This window comes from Zingiber officinale, chromosome 9A (assembly GCF_018446385.1).
Source record: "Zingiber officinale cultivar Zhangliang chromosome 9A, Zo_v1.1, whole genome shotgun sequence".
In the NCBI taxonomy this organism is placed as follows: Eukaryota; Viridiplantae; Streptophyta; class Magnoliopsida; order Zingiberales; family Zingiberaceae; genus Zingiber; species Zingiber officinale.
The window spans coordinates 34,101,993-34,119,552 of NC_056002.1; the positions used below are offsets into that span (position 1 = coordinate 34,101,993).

General features: G+C 35.5%; 1 protein-coding gene across 1 annotated transcript; it reads left to right on the plus strand.

The window, feature by feature from the left end:
- The first annotated feature begins 2,813 nt into the window (after positions 1–2,813).
- Positions 2,814–16,756, plus strand: LOC122021771 (3-hydroxybutyryl-CoA dehydrogenase-like). Its single transcript, XM_042579928.1, has 4 exons — positions 2,814–3,086; positions 5,152–5,373; positions 16,026–16,138; positions 16,230–16,756. The coding sequence occupies exons 1-4, from the start codon at positions 2,895–2,897 to the stop codon at positions 16,597–16,599; spliced, it is 897 nt and encodes a 298-aa protein (XP_042435862.1). The 5' UTR covers positions 2,814–2,894; the 3' UTR covers positions 16,600–16,756.
- Positions 16,757–17,560: the final 804 nt, after the last annotated feature.

Sequence of the window (17,560 nt, forward strand, 5' to 3'; positions counted from 1 at the left end):
AATTTGTTAGGGCTCGCCGAACAAAATTTTTATATAATCTTTAATAATAATAAAAAATTGATAAACTTCTACAATTTAGAAGAAGAATTCTTAAAAATACTATATCAATCGAGACATATATCTTTTAATTTATATTAATATCTTTTAAGACTTATTTTATATAAAAAATATGCACTTTCTCTTTAGTCCAAATTGATAATATTATGAGTAGCGAAGTTTTTATAAATATTTTAGGTCAACTACATTATTATTTATTTTTATCATGTTAATATTTAATATAAAAAAGTATTTTAATATTTTTTATAATAGATTTGATTGATTATGTTAAAATGAGCTTAAACAAGTTAATTAAGTTTGATCAAATTAATTTTAAATTCTAATATAAAAATACTCTCTATATATACATTTTTTATAATTTAAATTATATAGTTTTTATATATTGCATCATTATATGGTAAAAATAGATATTACATTTCATCTTGATTAAAAGATCCAAAAATTACTAATCCAATCATATAAGACTAAATATAATCATATATATTTTATAAAAAAACAATAATCATAGAAAATTACTGATAAAATTAAAAATTATTTCTAATATAAAAAACGAAAAAAATGATATTAACTTAATTTAATTTTAAGCTTCTCTAAAATAAATTATTAAATAGTCTAAGTTCTTAAATAGTAAGATAGTTGATGAAAATTAAGGGTGACAATTCGGTTCGGGTTCGGATTGATGGGTTTGGATTGGTAGGTTGGCGGGTTGGAAAATGACAACCTGAACCCGACCTGATTATGAATTCGGGTTAAACTATTCAACCTGAACCTGATCTGTTTATTTTCACTTGACCCGAACCCGACCCGTTGACCCGTTTAACCCATTTGACCCGTTTAACCCGTTGACCCGTTTGACTCGTTTGATCCGAACATGACCTGAATTAAATAAAGAAATTTTGTATATTAAATTAAAAATTAAAAATAACATTTATCTACGTAAATTGAAAATCCATATCATAAATGATAAATCATAAAAACATTGCTATCAATAGCACATCTGTTTAGGATTTTTAACTTTTTTAAATTTGTAATTTTAGTTTAAATTTATAATTATAAACGGGTTCACGGGTTATAATTGGATCATTTTAGGTTGACTCGAACCCGACCTGTTTATTAATTGGGTCAATTGGGTCGACCCGATTTCGACCCGAACCCGAAACTACCCAACCCTAACTTGATTTTTTTGTTTTCAGTTCGGGTCGTGTTTTCGTGTCGGGTCAAAAATTGTCACCCCCTAATGAAAATAAGATTGGACACCTTTTTTATTATTTTTTTAAATACGTTTTTTTATTATTAGGGGTATTATTATTTTTACCCTATTTCATTATCAAAGTGTCAAAGTTATATCCTATTTTATTTTTCATCGTTATAATTTTAATAAAATTACTATAATATAAAATGATTTCAGCTAAATTATTAAAATATAAAATAATTTTAATATGTAAAATATTTCTAGCTAAAACTATTATAAAGTGAAGAAATCTTAACAACTACAAAATTTTTAAACTAAAATAATTTATATTAATTTAAAATTATCTAATAATTTTGATCAAAATTAATAAAAAAATATTAAATAAATTGTAATCGAATTAAAATAATTTTTTTTTATCAAATTAAGTAAATTTAACTAATGTTAATTAAATTTAATTAGTTCTGAAGCAATTTTAAACAGTTTGGATTAAAATAATTTTATCAAAATTTTATGGTATAATAGTTGAATAGAAATATAATAATATTGGAAAAATATTTTTAAAATAAATATATATATATATATATAGGAAATAAGGGGTGATTTTTAATTTTGAATTATTATTGGTATATTTAGCATGCCGTTTTTCAATTGTTAATTGCTCTATAAAATTGGCTTCTTTGGTTTTAGGACCGGTCGGCCACACAGATATGAAAATATTTAAAATCAAGAGTGTTTTCTGTAAATCTCATTAAAAAAATTACAAATTTCACTCATTTTAAAAACATTACGCCACTATCATCACCTTTCTAATAATTTTTTTATTCCCACTATTAATTTACTTATTTTATTATATATTTTTTACTTAATTTTATTTATTATATATAATATTAATTAATATTTAAATTTAATACTTATAATTATATTAGTATCCTAAATTTTATATAAAAATATTTATTTATGTAAAAATAATAATTACATACAAATAAATAAATGTCTAGTAAAAATATAAATAAATAAATAAAAATTAAAAAAATAAAAATATTAAAAATATATTAAATATGGCAATGGACTTGGCTGCGCACAGTTTCGGATTTTTTTTTAACGTCTATGGATTTAGGATTTAAAATTTAATATTTAGGATTTAGAATTTATATAAAAATTTATAAATCCAACAGATGAGATTTATTCAGTGTAAATGAGTCAAACTCGTGAATTATTCGGATTTTGATTAAAAAAAATTATTCGATTAAATTAATAAGCCGAGCTCAAATTTTATTTCGATTTTAAAAATATTATTAAATAGAGCTGAGTTTAATAATATTTAATTTATAGGCTTACAAACAAATTATTCGTAAATTATTCGAATTTTGATTAAAAAAAATTATTCGATTAAATTAATAAACCGAGCTTGAATTTTATTTTGATTTTAAAAATATTATTAAATAGAGCTCGAGTTTAATAATATTTAATTTATAAACATACAAACATATTTATTTAGAGACTCATAAATACACTCATTAAGAGTCTTATGAGCATAGAGCTCGTTTATCTTCTTCTTATTATAATAATAATCAGCTGGGCTCACAGCCCTCTGCTGCCCTAATTGATCGAAACGAGAAGCGGTGAGAAGACAGAGAAGCCGGGCATGGCGACCGCGGCGGTGAAGGTGATCGGCGTGGTGGGAAGCGGTCAGATGGGGTCGGGGATAGCGCAGGTGGCCGCTGTCGCGGGCTTCGACGTCTGGCTCCTCGACTCCGACCCCGTCGCCCTCCAGCGGGCGGAGAAAGCCATCGCCGCCTCCGTCCAGCACCTCGTCTCCAAGGGTCAGCTCTCCCAGGTGATCTCCTTACCTAATTCCCCTTTTTCCTTTTTTTTTTAAATAAAAGAATCTTTTTTACCAGAATTTGGAGTGAGAATTGAGCTTCTCTCAAATTTTACGAGGGATAGAAATGGGAAAATTTTGTCATATTCATGTGGAGATGAAACAAACATGGAATCTCAACAAATATATGAAGCAACAAAACTATAACAGCATCAAAATGTAGGTGAAAAATAAGAAATCAACGGGCCAATGAGGAATGTGAGAGGAATTTAGAAAGTTTTACATAGTTCTATAAACTTGTAAACTAGTCAAAATAGATTGAAAGAGAATGATCTCATTGAATATTCTCTCTTATGTAAAAACCTCCAAGGATTTTTACCAGAAGATTATACGACAGTAGCAGCAGCTAAAATGGCACTCTCAGTTGATGTGGCATTTAAAATTTACAGAAGGGGTACACATGGCAAGTGGTGTCGAAAAAAAGATAGCACCAAAACCACTAGAGGGGTGTGTGCATCGACCAAAATTGTGAAGGGATAACCATCAGTATTTAGTTTTAGATAAACTTTAACCAAGCAAAGTAGAGGGTTTTAGATTAGCCTTGACTTAGCAAATTAGTGGAAGTAATGAATAGTTTAACTGTTTTCTTATTGATTAAATGGTTTCGCTTTGTGGCTATCTTATCGGCTCAGTGATTGTGTTGGTGGTACTGGCATGCATAGTTAAACTTAGTAATTTGCATGATGTTTGGGTACAAGTGCAAAAACAACGTATAAAATCTGGTCATCCAACTATGATTGAAAACACAAGATGATTTTTATCCTCCAAGTTTTTATTTTCTTCTCTGCGGGTGGAGTTTAAAGGACGCTAACCTAGGAACCTCATCGAAGCATGAATTCGGTCCCCCTCTTCGAGTGCAAGGCTCTATCACTATACTCGTAAGCCAAGCATGAATTCGGTCCCCCTTTTTGAGTGCAAGGCTCTATCACTATACTCGTAAGCCACTCAAATCACGAAGAGGTAACAACATGATAGTCATCCTTAGGCATGCAACCTCTTGTCTATCCATCATCAAATGCCTAAATTGCATGAAATGGTGAAGTGGCAAGCAACAAATTACGCTTCAAATTTGGTTGGAAGGCATGGATGAGCGGGGTCCCACATCTGGAGCCATTTAGGGTCTGTTTGCTTGCATAATAAAAAAACTTGTTTGTAGAAAATATTTTTTAGGATTTTTTTTAAGAAGAATAGATTATTTTATGTTGTTTGGATTTGTAACTAAAATATGTTGGTGTGAATATAGAAAAAAATCCTTATCAAGACAAGATCAGGTTGATAAGGCAGCTTGGTGCAACTAGGCCCTCCCAAGCCAAACTGTGAGGCACAACATTATGGAGTTCATTGGCTCTGGAAGTGTTTGAAACTTCCAATGGACTGCTGCTCTCCAAAATCAATCTTATGAGATCATGCTATCAAAAGGAATGGACCTTATCATTGTCTGGCCATCCTACTATCAGTTCTGCTACCCCTAGCACTTTCTTTCCAGCCAGCTTCTTTTACCTAAGGAAACCCCAGTCAACAATGTCTAGGAAAGCCTTTTCCCAGGTGCATTCATTGTTCATCTTTATAATTTTATTTATCTTTTATGCTTTGATTTTCTTTGTGTGTGTGTTTCCTTAACGAAAGATGGTGGGTTCATGAAAAAAGAATAGTCCCTTTACTGAATTATTATTTAACTTGTGTGCTTAATCCTTGTATATATAATTTGCATTTGAATACATTGAGCGTTTAGTGCCACCATGGAGGGATCCTAACTTGGCTGTATTGAGATAATGGGAAATACCTTTTCTATTTGCGATCAATTTTTATATGTCAAGTAGACACGATAAACAAGAAGAGTGAAAGGATTATTTAAGTTTCTGATTTTTTTTCATTCAAATGGAAGAACATGATTGATAAGTTCAAACTTCAAATTTCACTTTTGAATTAACTGGCAAAATGTGGAAAAAAATTGTTTCATTACTCTTCTTTTTCTATGTTTTCTCCCCGTTTATACAATTATTATGTTATCGCTTCACAGCTTGCAGGTACTAACTTATTGAACCACTTGAGATACACATCAAGTTTAGAAGATCTTAAAAGTGCAGATGTCATAATTGAAGCCATTGTGGAATCTGAAGTCATAAAGAAGAAGTTATTTTCAGAACTTGACAGGATTGCAAAAGTTTCTGCAATTTTGGCATCTAATACTAGTTCCATATCCATTACTCGCCTTGCTTCTTCAACTAGCCGACCAGCACAGGTTCTAGCTATCATTTTCCTTCTTCAGTGACAAATAGGCTGATACTTGACTCTTGATTTATTCAGGAAATGCTTTAAATATTTTTTGCCTTCTAATTTTGTGATCCTTTTAGAAGTATTTGTATCGCAGTAAACATCAAAACATTTGCATAGTTTTATTCTAATCACAATTTTTCTGAACCATTTTAGCTGAATCATATATCATATATCATAATGCTTTCTGAGAAGTATAACAAGAATTCGTACCAAAACAGTCAGTCTTCTACATTGATAGTGGCAATTTGCTAATATATCAAAGAACTTCCTCATCAACATGCATTGCTACTGTTCTGGTGACTATTAATATTATCTTCCATGGGATTGAGGTAGTTCTCAATGCTCTGAATCTAGATTATATGATTTGCTCGTCAATCCAGCCACAATTGTCTCTTGTTGACTTTAACTGATAACCACATGGTTTTGCATTTACCAAGTCAATGTGATCACTTGAATCAATATTAGCTTGTTTTGTTCTGTACCCCATGGATCCATTAACTATAAGCTTAGTTTAGATCAAAATTGAATGAAAATTTGTCAATATATTTAAGTGCATATCATTTTTTTTCTTTGTAGGTATTTCTACTAATAAACACAGCAGGAGACAACCAAAATGAATATCGTTCATCATAAGATAAGCGGGTTTTCATGCTAAAGTGTTTTAGGTTCATGCAACTCTTTTATAGTAGATAAGCCTCTTAAAATCTTTTACACTATAACACTGCCTAGATTTATTTGGCCAAAGTAGCAAGATAGTTCTTTGGGAACAGAAGATTTCTATGTTGTTCCCACAGAGCAGATGAGTGAACAGAGATATACATTAGTTCCCATAGAATCGCCTTTATGGACTTCATAACTAAATTCATACTTGTCTGATGATTTTGGAAGAGTTGCGAATGTTGGGAAAGAAGAGGTATAAATGACTAGTACTCAATTTTACCCCAAATTGTGCTTCTTGAGCCCAATGGTTATACTTGCTTCCAGCATGGCTCAATTGGCTGTTGAAGCTTAGTAGCCGGTGAAGTGATAAAATATTAGTGGATCGATAGGCAAATTGAATGGTTTAATGTTTATCCTCTATAGTTTGTGCTAGACTTAGGTAAACTTCCTTCGAACTTCAGATGATCCAACCATGCCATGCTCTTTCTTTCAAAATGTGGAGAACCAATCTAGGCAGATTATTGTAGATTTTTTGCAGATTTATTGCACAAATTTGATTATTACAGATTTGATTTGATATTGTATAATTAGGAAGATTTGATTTGATAATAACCCTAATTAATTAGGAGATATTATGTGATTTCAATTCCTTAAATAGGAGTATGTAATTTGTATATAAAAGGAGGCAAGTTCATTTAAATAAATGTAAAGTTTTATGGAGAAAAACTATATGGTATTAGAGTGAAGTTTCCTTCTGTTGCTCAGCCGCCTCTAGAGTTTCGGTCTTCATAAGATTTTTGACGACGACAACTTTCGGCCATAATGTCTCTTCTACCTCTGTCTACTAATTGAGACTGCAACCAATCAGGTCGGACTTCGAGCAGATGTCGACAAACTCTTCCTCAGTTAACTTTGCTCCAAATCACACCATGATTCCGGCAAACTCTTCCATAGTCAACTCTGCTCCAAATTATCTCATGATGCGACACTTTCGAATTCAATCCGAAACTATCTCTGGCTCAATTACCATTCACAAACTGAGTGACCACAATTATCTTTGGTGGTCACAATCTGTAATGATGTTCATCAGTAGATGAGGAAAAGATGATTATCTCATGGGCATTCCCTAGAAATAGGCAGTCCGAAGACTCCGAAGTATCAAGTTTGGAGGGTCGAAAACAACCTTATTATGTCATGGCTAATCATCTTTATGAATGCAAAAAACAGTGAAAGTTTTTTATTGTTCATGACGGTCCAAGATATATGGGAGGCAATTTGTGATACTTTCTTTAGCCAAGACAATGTTGCTAAATTATTTCATGTGAAACACTCTCTAAGACATTAAGCAAGGTAATCATTCAATAACTACCTATTTCACAACTTCAATCACTATTAGCAACAGGTGGATCTCTTTGAAACCCATTACTTCTAAAGACCAAACGTATTTCAAGAGATTTGTGTAGACCAAGGGAGTGTCTAAGTTTCTAATGGGACTTGATTAGTCTCTGAAATACAGCAGAATCCTTAACACAAAATCACTGCCAAGTCTTCAGGAGGCATTTTCAGAAGTTCGAAGGGAAGAAAGTCGCATGCGGGAAATGTTGGGACAGCTAAACGTCGAAATTGAGCCTCTTAAGCCAACTAAAGCAAGTGCTCTAGCAGTCCGGAATCTTGCTCACAACACGAATGGCAATTGGCCGAAGAAGGGGCACCCATGGTTTGACTACTATCAAAAGCAAGGACACACCGAAGACGTGTTGTAAGCTTCATGGGAAACCGATGGATTGGAAGCCCTCCCGGTATTGCGAAGCAAAGGGAAATGTTGTAGTCACACCTAGGGGTGTAAACGAATCGAGCCGATTCGCGAGCTTTTCGAGCTGGCTTGATAAATATTTGATTCGTATTCAAACTTATCGAATTTGAGTCTGATTCGAACATGTTCGAACTTTTTTTTAAGCTGAACTCGAGCTCAAATTATTTAGTTTGATAGTTCCCGAGCCGCTAGCGAACCTTAATATTTTATTAATATAATATAATTATATATTTAATAAATAAATTTCGAGCCTCTTGAGTACTTAGTTTTAAGCAATAGTTCGAATAGCTTACAAACATGTTCGAATCTTTCGAGCCGAACTTGAACCTGAGCTTTGATTCAAGCCGAATCTAAGCCAAAATTTTTAAACTTTTCGACCTTCGAATCGAGCTTGAACTCGAATATAACTAATTCGAGCCTTAGATTTTTTATATTCGGCTCGATTCGATTCGTTTACACCCCTAGTCACACCCATGACATAGTGTGACAACTTGGTTCCTTTTTCTAAGGAACAACTTGATATTCTCTAGAAGGCAAACAGATCGCCTCCATCAGCAATGCACACATCTGCCCACTTTTCTTGGATTGTGGATTATGGCTCTTTAGAGCACATGACAGGTGATAGATCACTTTTCTCCACTTTTTCACTATGATAAACCCCAATCGTGCATAAAGCAAAGGGGATGTGCTAAAGTAGTTGGGACGAACCATTCATCTCTTAAGCACGCTATGAAACACCCTAAGTTTTTTTTTTTTTTTTTTTTCATCATATAACATTCCAACAAATAAGGAAATTGTTTGTTATTGATAAACCTGTCATACATCCTAAGAATTTAAATTGAAAGCAAATTTATTCTCTCTAAATTATAAATGTTATTTATTTATTCTTTATGCGGAATCAGTGAGTCCTCGGGAGTGTACTGTCCAACCCAGTCTGGTCAAGGGTCCAAGCCTCAAACGTCGTCCGTTTCTTCACCTGCCACACAAACCCAAAACCCGGTGAGTTTAACTCAGCACCTCCAAACCAGTGTAGTAAAATCTTCTTATCTAGTCGCATGCATCAACAAATCTATCTTTATTTGGATTTGTTGTCTAACATACAAGCAAACAGGCATATAAGTTTTTTTTTAACAAAAACATTATACTATGAGTATCATCAACATTACTTTGAGTATCCATTGTGTGTTACATTATAGACATTTTTCCTTTAGCATTCATCATATATCATTCTTAGATAGAGGCGCATTAGTCATCCTTTATCCTTTGTTCGATTAATCAATCTGTTTAACCATGGTACCAGGTGGCGGGGCGTCAGCAACTCTCGTCACTGGGCCGTGGCCAAATATGGAAATCCGATATTGGGGTCCTCTAGGGCCTTGTCCCGTAAACGGGGTCCCTCTGGGGCCTTGACCCTTCCGGAATTCCCATTAATTATAGTCTTTTTTTTTCCATCATTAAATAAACAGAAATTATCATTTTCTATATTAAACTATTTAAGAAATCATACCAGTAACTACGTGTGGTCATAGCTTATCAATACCAGACTTCACAATTTACATCCATAGCAGTTAAGCCTATTCCCATAAGAAGGGCTACTTAAACTCCAAACATTTCATGAACAACTTGGACATTATGAGACAGAAAGGAGTAACAAACACTAACAAAAATCTGATCCGAGGTATAGCAATTATTCTGTTCTAAAAGTCAACAAAAAAACTGAATTGCAGTCCCACCCTCTCCTTCAATACCAAATTCCCTACACTCTTATCAATTTCCATGGTTGAATCTATTGGGTGAAGCAACCTGCACCACTACCGATATCTTATTTGGATCTAAGGTATGTAGTTCATGCAACTTAAGGAATTCATGCAACTTAAATAATAACACGGTCATGCAGTATTAATACCATGTCTATATTAAGAAGCTAGGATCACTTAACAGTTTTATGAATATGGAAGAAAACAAGCAAAGTTCACTTAATACCATGGACATGAAATTTTAGTAAAGAGCAGAATAAGGATTAATTTATGCCATGGTCATGCAAAAATTCTAGAAGAGAACAAAAGGAAAAATTAATCACTTAACACAACATCAACTCCCTTTTTCCTCCACACTGCTCGAGGAAACAAAAGCTTTGCCAGAGATCAACCCAAATCCACTACTCTCCACCCATTCTAACCAATAGTCGAATCCACTACCCTTCTAGAACACAACACTGATGCCCACCAGCCAACTCTGCCACCGTAAACAGAAATCACCTCAACACAATATCATCCAACCTAGTCCAAAACACTGTACCTAGAATTTGTCCACCACATCACAACTAGCTTGAGGAAACCCAGAACCCCATAAACTGAACCTCACACTTCCAAGCCGATCAATAAAAAAAAATCCACTTGAAGAGCAAAGCAAGAAAAACGATTCAGTTGACCTGCTGCTGAAATCCCCTTTGTCGAAACAGATTTATTGCAAAGAAGCAATACAAACACCAAAGATCAACTCCAACGCTCAAACTCAAAGCAGGCTACAATCAATCAAACCCTTGCTTATATCACAAACACAACCATCAGAAACCCTGCTAGCCAACCGAATAAAACCCTCACTCATACCTGCTGTAAAAAGCCTAGAGTTCCCTCAAAACTTGCTGCGTATATGGATTCAAGGAGCCGAAAGAGGTGCTGGAAAAATAAGCTACTGCAAATACCGGGATAACAAAAAGGAAAACAGACTTAATTGAAGGGAAGAGAAAGGGTTCTAGAGGTGCCTTGTTTTCGGAGACCCGGTGTTGGCGCAGGTGGCGACGGCGAACAATGGTGAGGCGCCCCCTTTCCTTTCCTCCTGTCGAGACCTCCCCCCTCTTCCTTTTCTTCCGCCGAAACCCTTCTTTTTTTTTTTCTCTTCACTACCCACCCCTTATAAGAACCAAATCCTTCAGGTTTGGCCCATTCTTTATCAATTGGGCTAAGCCCAAGTGTCCATTCCCCCTTAAGTAAAACAAAGAGTTTATTTCTATGTTCCCCCTTGGATTTCTTTTTTTTTTTAAAGAAAGGGAAAAAAAAACATTGGACTTTACAAACCCTCTCCCCTTTAATTGAATTTCGTCCTCGAAATTTTAAACTTACCAATTAACTCCGGGTAGCAGACCCTCATGTCAACTTCTGTCTCCCAAGTGACCTCCTCGTCAGCGTGGTTCCACCATTTGACCTTGACCATCCTGACCATCCGATTCTGTAGCTTCCTCTCTTGCCGGTCCAGTATTTGTATAGGTCTCTCCTCATAGGACAGATCCGGGGTAAGCTGCAGTGGTTCAAAATTCAACACGTGGGAGGGATTCGACATGTACTTGCACAGCATTGAGACATGGAACACATTATGCACTCCTGCAAGATTAGGTGGCAAGGCCACCCGATATGCCAATGTTCCCACCCTATCTAAGATCTCGAAGGGCCCAATGAACCTCGGGCTAAGCTTACCTCTCTTACCAAATCTCATAACAACTTTCATCGGTGCTATTTTCATAAAAACGTGATCACCCACGGCAAATTCCAGGTCCCTTCTCCTCTTATTAGCATAGCTCTTTTGCCGACTTTGGGCGGTCTTCATTCTCTCTCTAATCCTGGCTACTAGGTCTGCTGTATGCCTCACGATTTCTGGTCCCACCTTTGCCCTCTCTCCCACTTCATCCCAATGGATGGGGGATCTGCACCTCCTTCCATAAAGTGCCTCATAAGGAGTCATGCCTATAGATGACTGATAACTATTGTTATAAGTGAACTCCACAAACGATAGCTTTGATTCCCAACCCCCCTGAAAATCGATCACACATGCTTGCAGCAAGTCTTCTAAAATCTGTATCACCCTCTCCGATTGACCATCTGTTTGGGGATGAAATGTTGTACTAAACAATAGTTTAGTCCCCATGGCCGAATGCAAACTTTTCCAGAAAGCCGAGGTGAACCTCGGATCTCTATCCGATACTATAGAAACGGGAATCCCATGCAATCTGATAATCTCTCGAACGTACAACTCTGCGTACTGAGTCATGGAGAAGGTGGTTTTTACTGGTAGAAAATGTGCTGACTTCGTGAGTCGATCAACTTCGTGATAGTCGATCAACTATCACCCATATGACACTCACTTGGCTACCAGGATTCATAAACTCTAGTACTTAAGCCTGGAGGTCTAGAGTTCGAATCCTGAGGGAGGCAAAAATCGACTGGCCAGGGGTGGAAAGTCCTAGTGAGTAACAGCATGGCCGACGGTCGACGACCCGAGGGTCGCCAAATGGGTCGGGTCGTTACACGCTAACTCTACATTCTGTGCTATTTGTGTCTAACCTTGATTGTAATCTTGTGTCTGTTAGTAGATTAAATAAAGATATCAACTGTGAGACTAAATTCTTTTCTAACTCGTGTGTTGCAGGATTTGAGCGCCAAGAAGACGATTGGTAGTGTTGAGTTTCGTGAAGGCCTTTACTTAATACCTATCTTCGAGCCATTTGGTTAGTCACAAATGTCAATTGAGTCTCGGTGATAGTAGTCAGTGTAATAAAGAAAGTGATATTATGGTGTAACACTTTTGACTTAGTCAACCCAATTTTTCATATTTAAGGTATTTGCTTCCCTCACTCTATTAATAAAAATCCGAGTTTGTTTCAATGTGAAGTTTGTCAAATTGCAAAATATACTCGAAACACTTACTTTCCCGGACAATATAAGCCTACGTATCCTTTTTCTCTCATCCATGATGACATCTAGGACCATTTTGTACCGAGTCTCATGTAGAGCTGTCGGACAGGCCAACCCGTGGAGGGGCGGGTCAGCCCGTAGCGGGCCAACCATTTGGCGGGACGGGGTTGGCCGACCCGTTAACTTGGCGGGTTGGGAAATTTCCAACCGAACTCAATACAAGACAGGTTGCAGGTTTGGCAGGCCAACCCGTAGACCCATCAATTTTTTTAAAAAAAAATTAAAAAAATATTTTATATTTTCAACGTTTTATTTCGGAAATGTTTCATTAATCAAATGTATTCATAAATATGTATTTTAAATATAAATGGACACAAACGAGTATTTATGTTGGATGAAAATTATTATTTTTATTTTAAAATTATAATAAAGAAAGATAATAAATTGACATAAAATTTAGTTTACATATATTTCTCGACTCGCGGGCCAACCCAAGCCCGTCGCGGGTCGACCCGTGCGGGTCGCGGGCCTAGGCCGGTCGGCCCGCAGCGGGCTTGGGTGGATAAAATTCCAACCCAACCCGCTTAAATTGTTTGGTGGGGTGAGCCAACCTGACGGACCCAACCCAAATTGACGGCTCTAGTCTCATGGGCTCAAGGTGGTTTCTATTATTGGTTGATGATCACAGTAGATTATGTTAGACATTCCTAATGAAAGACAAATCAAAAGCTAAGCAAATCTTCCAAAACTTCCATATTATGGTCAAAAATCAATTCAAAAGTGATATTCAAATACTCAAGACCAACAATGCTAAAGATTTTATTAATTCTGATCTTGGCTCATATATCAAATCTAATGGAATTATCCAACAAATCTCATGTGTTGACACACTGCAACAAAATAGTGTGGATAAACGGAAAAATTGCCACAATCTTAGGTAACTTGATCTCTACTATTTCAAGCTAATGCCCCAACTACATTTTGTGGAGAAGCAATTCTCATTGTTACATGCAAAATTATTTCCCTAGTCTCGCCGTATCTCTGACCTTCCTTAAACTCTTCAGCGGTTTCACTTTTGTGCATATTCACTCTTAATACCGAGGCAAGTTTGATGCTCGGGTTCATAAATGTCTCTTTCTTGATTAATCCTCTAATAAAAAATGATACAAATGTTATTCACTAGTCACCAAAAAGTTCTTCAACACTATGGATGCTATTCTTTGAAACTTTCCCTTACTATAATACTACACGTCTGGGGGAGAACATTACCAATGAATTGCAGTATTGGGAGTAGGCATCCCTTCTTGGGCCATCATCGTTTGAGTCTTCATCATGGTCTGAGTCTTCCGTTCAACCTTTCCCAAAATCTGGTGATCCACCCTTTCCAAATCTTGATAGTCACCCTCCTTATTCTCATATTCTACAGGTGTATAAAAGATAGAAACATTGAGTGCCAATACTATCTCAATATTGCCAAGAGAATTCCCCAAGCTAAGTTAAATCTGAATCGCAACGGGAGACAACAAATTCTAGTCCACAGCTGGATTTTACATAAAATCTACCAGTTGCACACAGGACAGGTAACACACTCTTCACAGTTGCATTTCCTATGTGATGCTATCTCCATCATTTCATGCATTTGTGACCTCTTTAGACCGAATCAATATTCCTATATCATGAATGGAAGAAGGCGACTATTGAGGAATGTAATGCACTAGAAAAGAATGGCACGTGGGTGATAACAAAGCTACTATCAGGAAAGAAAACTGTGGCATGTAGGTGGTTGTTCTTAGTTAAACAAAATGCAGATGAGAGCATAGACTGATACAAAGCACGCCTAGTGGCGAAAGGATATACTCAATCATATGGAATTAATTATTAAGAGACTTTTGCGCCAGTTCGTGTTCTAGTGCCCATTGTTGCCAATTTGGTCACCGTATCAGCTTAATGTTAAAAATGTTTTCCTTAATAGAGAATTGATTGAAGAAGTATATAGTCCAAGTAATACAAAAGGAAAAGTATGCAAATTCGGAAGGCATTGTATGGGCTGAGAACAATCACCGAGCATGATTTGATAAATTCACAGAAGTCTTAAAGAATGATGGATACTCTCAGTCACAAACTGATCACAGTTTGTTCACTAAGTACTTCTCAGATGGGAAATCATAGTTTTGATTGTGTATGTTAATGACATTGTCCTTTAAGGAAATCATGGTGATGAAATTAGAAAACTGAAGTCTCATGTTTAAAGCATTCGAGATCAAAAAGACTTGGGGCACTTAAAGTATTTCTTGGAAATGAAAGTGACACGAAACAACAAAGGCATATCTGTTTCCCAATGTAAATATGTACTTGATCTATTGTGTGAAACTGGAATGAGTGATTGCAAGCCGACTGAAACTCACATGGATCCCAATACTAGGCTTATGCCTAGAACTGATGAATTAGTGATTGACAAAGGATAACACCAATGGCTAGTGGATAAGTTGATCTACTTAACTTATACATGTCTGTACATAAGTTTTTCAGTGTCAGTTTCTAAGTAATCCATCTATGGATCACATGGATGAAGTGAATCGTATATTAAGATACCTGAAGAAAGATTCAGGAAAGGTCTTATGGAAAGGAAATTAGGTAGCAAATCTTTAGAAGTATATATTGATGATGATCAGGCATGGTCTCCAAATGATAGAACGTCTACATCAGGATATTGTTCTTTCATCTGGAAAACATAGTAACATAGCGAAGCAAGAAGCAAATTGTGGTTGCTAGAAGTAGTTCAGAAGCTAAGTTTAGAGCACTAACCTAAGATATTTCCGAGGGGATATGGCTAAAGATGTTGCTAAATGATTTCAAAGTTGAGACAACATGCCCTATTCAAATCTTATGCGACAACTAGTGAGCCATCACAATTGCCAAGAATCTTAACCACTATGATCGTACCAAACATGGGGAGATTGATCGACATTTCATCAGCGAGAAAATTGAAGATAAATCAATCACCCTCAACTACATTCTCTGAAAGCATCATCCTTACGAAGACATTATTCAGACCTACTCTAAGTGAGATGAGACCATCCTCGGGTTGGAATGCATCTACCGCCTAGATTGAGGAGTGTGTTGTAGATTTGTTACAGATTTATTGCACAGATTTACTACAAACTTGATTTGATATTGTATAATTAAGAAGATTTGATTTGATAGTAGTTGTAATTAATTAGAAGATATTATGTGATTTAAATTTCTTAAATAGGAGTATGAAATTTGTATATAAAAAGAGACAAGGTCATAGAAATAAATGTGAAGTTTTCTAGAGAAAAATCACAGAAAATACTTAGGCCATAGTGTGTATTCCATATGTTTATCCTCACCTGCGAATTTTCCTGATTCTTGCCATCTAATCCATCATATCAACAAGAGACATGATGACCAAGCTTTATGCCACTCTGATCGCAGGTGATAGGCATGCACTTCATGAATCCCCCTCCGGTTATGAAACTGATCGAGATTGTGAGGGGAGCTGACACTTCAGATGAGGTCTTCATAACAATAAAAAACTTGGCAGAAAGGTTGGATGATACATGAATCGCTCAATTGTCTTGATTTAAATATAGTTTTATTGTTTTAGTCATAAGCATGTTTCATTCTATCATTTGACAGGTTCGGGAAGACTGTAATATGCTCTCAAGATTTCCCAGGCTTTATTGTGAACAGGATCTTGATGCCGATGATCAATGAGGCCTTTTTTGCTCTCTACACTGGTGTGGCCACAAAAGAAGACATCGATAGTGGAATGAAACTGGGCACAAACCATCCATTGGGTCCATTACAGCTTGCAGACTTTATCGGTTTGGATATATGTCTTTCCATTCTTAAAGTGCTTCACGAAGGGCTCGGAGACAGCAAATACATCCCCTGCCCACTTCTTGTTCAGTATGTTGATGCTGGTCGACTAGGGAGAAAGAGAGGGATTGGTGTCTACAACTACCAGAATAGAAATCCATTAGCTAAACCATTATCCTCGCTGTAAGTCTCGCAACGGAAAAGATTCGCGGAACGGTATTACGTGAAATAGAATAAAATTGTGGACTTGATACTGTTAACTATGAAATGTGCTATGGTACATTCATCAAGACTTTCAAACTCAACTTGCATTAAAGAATGATTGGCTGGCTAATTAGGCTCTAGTTCTTGTCATATTTTGGTTAATGCAATTTGGAAGCAATTGATTTTGGCCTTCATGTTTGATGTCTTGAAAATAATGTTGGCTCAGGGAGTAGCACATGTCCATGACATCTCTGACATAATTTGACGTAATGGTCAGGGATTGAGTTGTGGAAATTCAATAATAACGGTAATTAATTCTTTGTCTAACTAAGAGCATCTACAGTGAGAGCTCCGAAGGAGCTCTCACTGCGGATGTGGTAGTACGGAAGAAGCTCTCTCCCATAGTGGGAGGGAGCTTTTTTCCCATTTGACAAGGAGCGGCTTCATACAGATGGAGTTATTCCTTCATCGTTTTTTTTTTTATTTTTTTTAATTAAAATAAGTTTTTTAAATTTAAATATAATATTAGAGATGTTTTTTTAATTAGGAAAGAAATATATATGGTTTGGAGGTTTAAAAAATATGGAATCATGAAGTTTCATGTTAACAATTTATAAATTTAAATTTTATAAAAATTTAATGATGTATAATGTAAAATATAGAGGAGAAATGAGAATTATATGTAGTGAAAAGTGTGAGATCCATGAAGAAGTTTTTGAGAGGTTTTTTGATAGTGGAAAGAAATATGAAATTTTTAACTTTTGATGTGACGCAGACGTGACAACGAAAGAGCTCTAAATGAGCTCTAATCGCTGTGGATATAAGGTCAGCTATATATTTCTCCTATATTAATGGACGTAATTTTTCAGTATTATTATTATTATTAAATAAATTTTAATTTATTTTATTATTATTAATTTAATTTTTATCTCTTAAAATAGGGA

Coding starts and splice junctions, on each gene's coding strand:
- LOC122021771 (XM_042579928.1), top strand. CDS start 2,895: ATGGCGACCGCGGCGGTGAAGGTGATCGGCGTGGTGGGAAGCGGTCAG. Junction 5,374..16,025: donor CAACTAGCCGACCAGCACAG/GTTCTAGCTATC, acceptor CTCTGATCGCAG/GTGATAGGCATGCACTTCAT. Junction 16,139..16,229: donor ATAAAAAACTTGGCAGAAAG/GTTGGATGATAC, acceptor ATCATTTGACAG/GTTCGGGAAGACTGTAATAT.